Source organism: Panthera tigris, chromosome A1 (assembly GCF_018350195.1).
Source record: "Panthera tigris isolate Pti1 chromosome A1, P.tigris_Pti1_mat1.1, whole genome shotgun sequence".
Classification (NCBI taxonomy): domain Eukaryota; kingdom Metazoa; phylum Chordata; class Mammalia; order Carnivora; family Felidae; genus Panthera; species Panthera tigris.
In genome coordinates, this window is record NC_056660.1 from 46,669,882 (window position 1) to 46,680,506 (window position 10,625).

At 39.2% G+C, this 10,625-nt stretch overlaps 1 protein-coding gene across 2 annotated transcripts; it reads left to right on the forward strand.

The window, feature by feature from the left end:
* Positions 1 to 8,378: 8,378 nt before the first annotated feature.
* LOC102963303 (heterogeneous nuclear ribonucleoprotein A3-like) lies at positions 8,379 to 9,950 on the forward strand. 2 transcript variants are annotated; one of them, XM_042957824.1, is made up of 2 exons: positions 8,379 to 8,429; positions 8,496 to 9,950. In XM_042957824.1, exons 1-2 carry the CDS (start codon positions 8,424 to 8,426, stop codon positions 9,558 to 9,560), a joined length of 1,071 nt encoding a protein of 356 aa, XP_042813758.1. In that variant the 5' UTR covers positions 8,379 to 8,423; the 3' UTR covers positions 9,561 to 9,950. The 2 variants fall into 2 exon arrangements, with proteins under 2 accessions (XP_042813758.1, XP_042813749.1); XM_042957815.1 differs by having other exon boundaries at positions 8,385 to 9,950.
* Positions 9,951 to 10,625: the final 675 nt, after the last annotated feature.

Consider the following 10,625-nt stretch of genomic DNA (forward strand, 5'->3'; position numbering starts at 1 on the left):
CCCAAATGATCCTTTCAAATTATAAGTCAGCTCATTTTACTCTTCTATGCAAATCTGTCTACGACTCCCCTGTCACTCAGATTAAAAGCTAAAGTGCTTGCAAAGACCAAAAGGACTTAACATGACTGGGCCCACTGTTAACTCTCTGACCTTATCTGCTACTGAGTTCACCAGTTCCACATTCCCTCCCTGAGATTTCCGTGTTGTCTGGTCTCTCCACCTGGAACACTCTTCTGCCTGAGGTGGCTAACTCACCGATGGCATTCAAGTCTGTTCAAATGTCATCTTCCCAATTAGATCTATCCTGACCACTCTATTCTAAACTGGACTCCTTCTCCACATACTGAATACACTTACACTGTTCTGATTTTTCTTTTTTCTATAACACAAATCACCTTCTAACATGCTATATAATTTGCATATTTATCATGTTTATTGTTTGCCTCCAGCCACCATAATATAAACTCCACTAGGGAAAGGATTTCATTTGTTTTGTTTGCTGATATAACCCATGTACTTCAGACAGTGCCTGGGTGATATGGTAAGAGCTCAAAAAACTTAGAAAGAATGAATGATATAATGATGATACCACATAAACCTTTGTTGTTAGGTATGCTGATTTCTCTGGCCCATTCTTATGATCAACCACAAGTATTTACAGAACATATACATCCAAAACAAGAAGAGAAATATGGCTATAAAAAGAGAATGAAACTACCCAGCTCTTCTAGACACAGAATCCATGACCTTGGAATCTCTTTATACATTTTTTAACCAATGGTCTTAGCAGGATTTTCTTTGTCCTAAGTCTATAGAACATGACAACATTAATCTCTTAGTAAATTTGCATAAAATTTGCAAATATAATTTCATGAACTGTAAAAGCAAAATCAAAGTATAATATAGCAATTTCATTGACTTAATCTTCCAGAATCCTATCAAGAAAGTAATCAGATTTTCTTATCATTATTTATTCTTTTTTAAATACTTATGGCTCATCATTCTGCTATTATCTAGAGGTTGATTAGTAATTTTCCCCCTCCATATTTATTTCAGTGTTCTAGTGGAAATTGAACTAATTATATCTAGTACCTAGAATAACTTTACTCTTTCATCTTTTAAATCCATAAGACACTGTTTTTTAACTTATATTTCGAAATCTAAAGTTTCATACTGGTTCTTTAAAACCCAGTCTATATTGGCTCAATAATTGCACGGCTTGGGCATCTTATACAGATGGGAAAATTAGTACCTATCATTAGGGCCGTGTCCCACTTCCCTTCATTTATGCTGTGATATCAGCGGTGGCAACTGTGGTCTTTGGTTTACTGTTCCTAGTATCAGTCTCCCTTTCCAATTCACAGCTATAAACCAAAATTTTGGTTCTATCTCCATATTTCCAATGTGAAATCAAAGCATTCAGTCTGAGCAGATCATTGTATATACTGGTGAGAATGGAGCAAAAAAACTAGAGACAGTCTCATCAACAAGGTCACACTCCTTAAAGTGACTTCTACTCACAGCCTCCATACCATTAGCAACACTGGACCTCTCAATAACACCAAACCAGAATATGAGATCATCTGTGCAGTCACTATACCACGAAAGTTAGAATTTATTAATTCAATCACTCAGTAACTTATTTTTAAATACTTCGGCTTTTTTTTTGAAGGGGTAAGGGAAGTGGTTGGCTGAGCAAACACGAGCGCCAAAGGGTTACTAAATACATTGTCTAAGGATTTTCATTTTTCTCACTTACAGTCTAAAACTTGAAATTTCTCCTGTTTCTCTTTTGTCTTCACTAACTGTGATTCCCTCAAACGTAATGCACTCTCTTTGGTTTTTAGGGGAATTGAAATATTTATCAAAATTGAAATGAAAGATAAACCCAAATCTACCTCACTAGATGGCAACTCAACGTCATCTGCGAAGAAAACTGAAGTATTAAACCTAAGTCTGTTTGTGTAAACAGAATTTTGGAGTTTTTTTTTTTTTAAAAAACAACAACACAGATTTCATAGTGTTTCTATTTTTTGGTGCATAACCTGGGTTGTCTTCTAAAGCTTCAAACATGATTATACAACATCATTCCATAAATTTGTTTCCTAAAATTTCTCCATTCCCCTCATTAGCCTTTAAAGTTCCATTATTTGCTTCCTTACCAGAATGTATTTCTCTAGAAACATTATATGGATATTATCCAGGTGTGTTAACTCCAGGGTTTTGGCTACAGTCCAGCTTGAACAATTAGTTAAAATTCTCTTTTAGTTTTAACCAGATGTTATAGTCCTCATTTCCTGACCTAAAAGGCTCTTTCAAATTATGAAGAACTTTTAAATACTTGTCCCATTCTCTTTCAGAGCTAGCTGCACCTCAGTGCTAAATTAATATGGTCTGATATTCAGTATGTACATATAATTAGTGAGGTTTATACCACATTTGGAATAAATCAGGCTTAAAAAATACTTCAAGTATGAGAAGGCAAGCATTAATTAACAAGGACTTACGCATTATATATTTTTTACTTTAAATCTCCTTTTGCCATGGTTTTGGCTGAGATTTCAATTACTGAAGAGATCGATGCATTTCTAAATTTCAGGTAGTTTCATCTGTTCAGAGAGACTGTAATCTTCCTACTGATAATACCTCATAGCCATTTTGCATCTTATCAGGGCCCAGTCAACCCTGCTTATGCTGGAAGTTCTCAATATATATTTACTAACTTGTAGTATGATGCAGTTATATGTTTTTATAGTTGAAGAATTCTGAAAAGCCACCAGCATAGTTGAATCATTTTTTAGCCCTAATAAACAATATTAGTCATCCATGATCACAGCCATTTGATCTATTTTTTCTCTTAGTCTTTTAGTTCCTGTAGTTAGTTAACTCCTTACAGCCCTTAGGGGAGCCAAATTAAAGTAACTGTCCTTACTCGTCATTGGTTACTGAAATTACCAAAAGTGCAGCCGCTGTAGGCCAGAGACAGTTGATGGCCAAAGGCAGATCCTCTCAGTTCTTAATTCTAAACAACCAGAAACAAGGGTGCTGGGTTGGATGGAGGAAAGGAAGTAAAAGAAACATTTTAAAAGTGCAATCAACTGATTTGAAGAAAATCCTAATGATGTGTGGTATGTGCAATAGACATCTGAGAGAAAATACTGGCCAGAAGCTATGCTTAACCTTCCCTGTTCCTTACTTCTAGCAAACATTGAGACCAAATGCTTACATCTTTTAAATACAGCTCGTAGGCTGGTGGCGTTCTGTGTTTAGATAAAAGTGAGTTCAATATTTCTTTATTAATTTTAATGGTATAACAAGAATGGTGTATCATTTTGACATAAAGAGTTCAAAGTTACTATGCAAGCACTCCTCCATTAATCTTTTAAATATATTTGCTGGGTGAGCAGCCAACATAATCCTGCCTAAACAGATAAGAAAATAGAGAGCTGGTGATAAGGTGACTCCTTTAAAGCTTCGCAACAAATCAGGGAAAGAGATGGAGCTCAAGTTCCCACCCATGCCCGGGGCCGCTTGCGCCTCTACTGCCCGTGCTCAGGAGAGGAGCAGTAAACTGATGCTCGGGACTTGCAAATCACTTGATAAAGGAGCCTCATTCTGGTCATTTCTGGAATGTTCAGAAGAGAACTCCACAAGTGAAACGTCTGCAAAGTTCAGAAGAGAATTCCACAAGAAGTATTTTTTGTCATATTATCAGTATTTTGAGTTGTATCCCTTGCATAGCGTCAGCTTTTAATTATCTAGGGAATAATTATCCATTTGTGGTTTATCGAGGCCCCTTTCTTCGCCCTGCTTCCTGTCTTTGGGCCATTTCACTGCTCATTAATATTTGCATCAGAGACCAGATCTGCTGATTTACTATGCTGGTGAGTCTAGTGAGAGATTTGGTGGGCAAAGAGATAGAAACACTGAATTTGACACTAAATTCAGATAACCTTAAGGTTTAATCTGCCCATACTAGACGAGGTAGCTGAACTCAGTAACAATTGGTAACATAGTTCATTTGTCAGGGAAAGGTCTGCTCCTTTTTGTCTTTGATTCAGCATACCTACTTTTCTCTAATTCTATACTTGATGCTTATTATCACAGATAATTGAAATTTGACAAAAGACACAATCACCTGTGTGATGGATTTTGGCAATGTTCACGTTTTTAAACTCTGCATTTCCCACCCCTAGTAAAGAAGCCTCAATAAATACATCTTCCATTTATTAAGGAGTAAGTGAAAGGCACGCTTGTTCCATGTTATCTGCAGGTTGGTAGATAAAATATAGCAATCAGCATCCCGCCACGCTTCCCCCTCAAGGATTCCCCTGCTTAAAGAACCAGTGCTGGTGGTGGCAGATTAGTAAGAAGTCGTGATTGCCTCATGAATCAGGGTGAAACTTCTCACAGGTGCCAGTTGGTTTGATCTTCCTAGCCACTCTAGGAGGTTATATATCTTTTGTGATTATCACTCACAGGGATATCCTTGAAGGAAAATGAGGCCGCCTCACCAGAACACAACTAAATGAGACGCACAGAAAGGAACAGAGACGGTAGAAGAGGACAAGAGAGAGGATTCTTTTAGAGTCTACGCAAATAAAATGGAGTGTGTTGGTGAACTCCCTCTTGCTGCCACTCAAAGCCCTGTTCCTAGAGCTGTGCTGACCGCATCAAAACAATGCTGCTGCATAAGCAAGGGAATAAACAAAGCAAAGACCCATTAGCTCTGTTTCCATTAGACACGCAGAGGGTAAAAAAAAAAAGAAAGAAAAAAATCAATAACAGGCAAACAGAAGATAAAATTGATAGGAAAGAAATGTTAATTTTAGAGCTTTACAACAAGGTATTGCAAACAATGGCATGCAATAAAACCTTGAAAACTATTTTTAAAACTTTCAAAATCATTTACATGGGGAAAAAGAATTCTAGCAGGAACATATACAGCATATTAAACTTTAGTGCATTTTTAATGACTTGTCTTAAACAAATTATGCATGAGATAGATTACACATCCCTCACCCACTTAACAAAAAGGCATACGCAGGAACAAAAAACAAAACCAGGTGGCTTTTAAAAAGAAATTAAGTGTATGCTTGTGACTGATTGGGAGACATGCCAAGTGATGTGAAGGACCTCATAGAATAGAGTTCTCTCGAAAGAAGTTAGATTGATGGGCTTTTCAGCCCCGGCTGTAGGCAGAACAGTATAAACGATAGCGGTCTCCACTTTTGGATTCCATCCTGTAAATGCCCACAGCAGACAGGGTAGGAGAGCAGAAGGAATAGGAACTCTGGGATAAAAAGTCTTAGATTTCAGCCCCAGCACCCCCACTCATTAACTGTTCACACTTGGACAGGGACGTCTTCCACCCTCTTTTTCTTCATTTGCAAGACGGAGATAAAACTAATAATGCTGCCTTAGCTTCTTAACTTGGAGCGAGAGCCCAGCCTTGGTATTTTTAAAGACCCCAGACTGTAGGTATGGTTCAAAAACCACGGGTTTGAGAGCATCGGTTCTCAAATTCGAGGGTGCATCTGAAGTTTAAAGCACAAAGGGCTGAGTCCTGCCCTCAGAGTTTCTGAGTCAGTAGATCTGGGGTCGAGGGGGAGAACCTGTATTTCTGACAGATAACCAGGTAATTCTGACGTGGCTGGTATAGGGGCCACATCTGAGAGCTTCCAATCAAGTCTTGGGATCCTGTGGTCTACATACCGGCCGGGTCAGCCTCATCCCAGAGCTTATTAGTCACAGAGACCCACTGAGACTTTGCTGGAAATCCTGGCCCATTCTGCTAACCCAGAATTGGCATTTCACAAGATTTGTACATCCATTAAAGTTTGAGAACCTCCGTTCTAGAGCATCTGCAGAGGTAACGGATCTAATAAAAAAAAAGATTGTGCAAATCTGCTGTAGGGTATTTTAGAAAAGCCTCCCAATCTAAACAACAGAAATCCAGGTTCTTGGCATTGGCATTCTGCTCCCCCCAGGAAGTCCTGTGTGTGAAACCGACAACATACACCAAGTGGAAGCAGCTATTCTCATCAAGCAAGGGGCTTACCCCCACTGCAGTGGGTGCCAGACCGCTGGGTGCCCAACTGAACATTGAGGTCAGGTTGAACAACTGCTATAGCATCTTTCCACTCTTAATATGAATTTTGTTTCCATAGAGGATGATCTTTTCGGTCATTCCTTATTCTCTTTCCTATCACCCCAAGAAGACTTTCTTTGTGTTTCCCATGGATGTGCTTATTTCCTATCTATGAACTCAGTGGTGATATGAATTTTGGTCAGAAGCAAAGCAAGCTGAAAAAACCAAGTGCATTTCCATTAGGAAGTTCCTTTAGGCTAAAGAGTCAGCGGGTTAAGTGTCAATGATCTAATATCAACCTAGCATCACAATGACCCCTTCATTCAAAGAAGTCTTCCCATTACGTGGAATACAAATTCGAGAGCCAGCTTCACATTTGTGAGATTTATACGACCATTTAGAGAAATTCTTCTTGTAGCTCCTCTGATAACATCACTGGCAATACAAAGCTGAATGGTTCAAATCAGATTTCATCTCAGCTATGTAGTGGTTTAGTGTTTGAGGATGAACTTACAGACTATTAAATTTATAAAAACAAAGACAAATATACAACATAAAACAATTCAAGCTCCAAAAGCTTTATATTAGCTTTTGGAAAAGAATAGCTACCAAAAGAAAAAGGCAATGAAGATTAAATCTTTTAAGATTCAATTTGTCTATTTTCCCATATAAGGCCTAACCTTGCTGGAGACTTGGAATTATGACTTTATTTTTGGCCCCAACTAAGCAAGGCAGCAGATATCATTTCAATGATAAGTTTTATAGTAGAATAAATGAGAAGATACTCTGATTTTCAGAACTAACCCTCTCAAGTGATATTAATAATGTAACTATTATGGAAAATATATATATATATATATATATATATATATATATATATAAATGTTAACAATGTAAACATAAAAACACATGGACTTTTTAAGTTTTCATATGTGATTTCCTTCTTAAAAGTGAAGACATGGTGAGAAAAAAAAACAAGTAAACTATTAGAACCTAAGAGATGTTTTGGACAGAATTATTTTTCAGCCTTACAGTCTGTCTTCCTTCTTATCAACTTTAAAAAGAGAAAAGATAGTATCTTTCTCACACAAATAAATCAGAACTCTAAGCACTGTCTCGCTTGTGAGAGAATGCCTTCTACTTCCAATAATGTTGCCTTTCTAATAAAGCATTTCTGTATGTGTCTTTTTTTTTTCTTGATGCTAGTTTGCTGCTGCGTTAAGATTTCTCTTAGCTTTGTGGGAATTAAAGAATTCATTTTTCTTCATTGCGAGGGATGGAAATCTCTCTGCTATCTACTTTCAGGCAAGACTTTATTAACAAATCCCATGGCAAAATCTACCACCTACCTGTCGAAAAAGTTGTGATCCTTCCACTCGAGATGTGCTTAGAACTTAAGCAGCTCCGTTATCCTTTTGTGTTCTATATATTTATCCCTGCATCAAGGAATGATTTATCTATAAAAGATACCATACATATTTGAATTATTCTTATTTATGCATTATACTAAAGCTTTAGGAATAACGCCCTGGTATCTCCCCCAGGGAGTCCTCCGGGAAGACTTTAGGAATGATAAATGTTGAATTTGTGTTGCACAAGCAAACAAAATCTCCCAGGCCACAATTTTTTTTTTTTTTTTAATACAATAGCTCAAAAGCCTTTTCTCAGACATCTGGAGACAAGGGAAGTTCAGAACGAAGTCAACACCCCAACCAGAGGGTGACACCTTGAGGGCAGGAACCCTACAACCTTGTCATCAGTCTGCGAGGGCTGTGAAGTAGCAAACACTCTGCTTGGTGCGTGGATGGGCTGGAAGAGCAGAACTCTCCCCACTTGTAACCACTGTGTATAACCTCCTCCCATCCCCACCCCCGGTCTATAAACCACTTTGTTCTACAGAGAAGAGTGGCTTCTTGAGAGTAACGTACAACACTAACACGGAATAAGACGCTTGCCCAACCGAAAAGAGGTTTTGAGCTTTTGTTCTGTTAACTTCCGCTTCTGTTGACGTGGTTAGGATGTTAAGCTTTTGGAAGGCAGTTTCTTTGCAAACCCCACCAGGGCTCACCCAAATCTTGGCACATAATAGTTGTTGGTTAAACTAAACTGCACTGACTTAGTGGAAGCCATTTAGTGTTGACAAAAATAAATACGTTAATGCGCGGCTCTACAGCTCACTCCTTAGATCCTATTTTAAACCTTCCTTTCAAATTTTATGTTAAGTTTTTGATTCGGTAATGCATGCAGATGATACAAAATTCAAAAAGGTATTAAAGATCATCCAGTGGTCCCATATTGAACTCGAGTTGGAAGAGGCGAGTCCGGTCTCAAAATGGAGGTAAAACCGCCGCCCGGTCGCCCCCAGCCCGACTCCGGCCGTCGCCGCCGCCGCCGGGGGGAGGAGGGCCATGATCCAAAGGAACCAGAGCAGTTGAGAAAACTGTTTATTGGTGGTTTGAGCTTTGAAACTACAGATGATAGTTTAAGAGAACATTTTGAAAAATGGGGCACACTTACAGATTGTGTGGTGATGAGAGACCCCCAAACAAAACGTTCCAGGGGTTTTGGTTTTGTGACTTACTCTTGTGTGGAGGAGGTGGATGCAGCAATGTGTGCTCGACCACACAAGGTTGATGGGCGTGTAGTGGAACCAAAGAGAGCTGTTTCTAGAGAGGATTCTGTAAAGCCTGGTGCCCATCTAACTGTGAAGAAAATTTTTGTCGGTGGTATTAAAGAAGATACAGAAGAATATAATTTGAGAGACTACTTTGAAAAGTATGGCAAGATTGAAACCATAGAAGTTATGGAGGACAGGCAGAGTGGAAAAAAGAGAGGATTTGCTTTTGTAACTTTTGATGATCATGATACAGTTGATAAAATTGTTGTTCAGAAATACCACACTATTAATGGGCATAATTGTGAAGTGAAAAAGGCCCTTTCTAAACAAGAAATGCAGTCTGCTGGATCGCAAAGAGGTCGTGGAGGTGCATGTGGCAACTTTATGGGTCGTGGAGGAAACTTTGGAGGTGGTGGTAACTTTGGCCGCGGTGGAAACTTTGGTGGAAGAGGAGGCTATGGTGGTGGAGGTGGTGGCAGCAGAGGTAGTTATGGAGGAGGTGATGGTGGATATAATGGATTTGGAGGTGATGGTGGCAACTATGGTGGTGGTCCTGGTTATAGTAGCAGAGGAGGCTATGGTGGAGGTGGACCAGGATATGGAAACCAAGGAGGTGGATATGGTGGCGGTGGTGGAGGATATGATGGTTACAATGAAGGAGGAAATTTTGGAGGTGGTAACTATGGTGGTGGTGGGAACTATAATGATTTTGGAAATTATAGTGGACAACAGCAATCAAATTATGGACCCATGAAGGGGGGCAGTTTTGGTGGAAGAAGCTCGGGCAGTCCCTATGGTGGTGGTTATGGATCTGGTGGTGGAAGTGGTGGATATGGTAGCAGAAGGTTCTAAAAATTTTCAGAAGAAAAGGGCTACAGTTCTTAGCAGGAGAGAGAGTGAGGAGTTGTCAGGAAAGCTGCAGGTTACTTTGAGACAGTCGTCCCAAATGCATTAGAGGAACTGTAAAAATCTGCCACAGAAGGAACGATGATCCATAGTCAGAAAAGTTACTGCAGCTTAAACAGGAAACCCTTCTTGTTCAGGACTGTCATAGCCACAGTTTGCAAAAAGTGCAGCTATTGATTAATGCAATGTAGTGTCAATTAGATGTACATTCCTGAGGTCTTTTATCTGTTGTAGCTTTGTCTTTTTCTTTTTCTTTTCATTACATCAGGTATATTGCCCTGTAAATTGTGGTAGTGGTACCAGGAATAAAAAATTAAGGAATTTTTAACTTTTCAAAAAAAAAAATAAATAAATAAATAAAAAATAAAAAATAAAGATCATCCAGTGAGGAGTAAGCCTCCACTCTGACTCCCAGGTCCTCAGTACTCAGTGTGGGAGGGAAAAGTTGATAGCTGACCTTTTTATAAAAGGAAGTATTTGGTGGTGGTTGTTGTTTTTGAGGACCGTGGAAAACGAATGCTTTTTCCTTTGGCACTTTAATCCTTAACTTTTCTTGGCCTTTTCAGATCTGGAAAACAATCTCTCTTTAAGATAAATAAAACCCAGGACACCACCTGAAATCCGCAAACAGTATTAGTAAGGCTGGTAGTAGCAAGTCTAAAAGCCATCCACCTGAGACCACGACCACGCCTGCCAGCCCGAGAGTCACATTGCCAACAGCATCGACGAGGGCGGGTCTTACCTTTAACGACCTTGTGCCACGTAGGAACAGGCTGCAACAGAAGTCTGCATCGAAAGGTTCCCGCATTGCCAAGGCTATTTCTCAAAGATATTCCGACAGCCAAGCAGCAGTCTTAAGAAAGCAGTGAGAAGTTTCAGCTTTTTCTCATCCAGTGGGTAGATAAACCACTCAAAGAATAAAGATTGAGGATTCAGATCAACAGAGCATCTATACTGCAGCGTTTCCTGATGTTTCAAATCTCCTGCTCTTGTTTTTTGTTTGTTTTGCTT

Bases quoted from the DNA above. Each gene is read 5' to 3' on its own strand.
- LOC102963303 (XM_042957815.1), top strand. From the start codon at position 8,424: ATGGAGGTAAAACCGCCGCCCGGTCGCCCCCAGCCCGACTCCGGCCGT.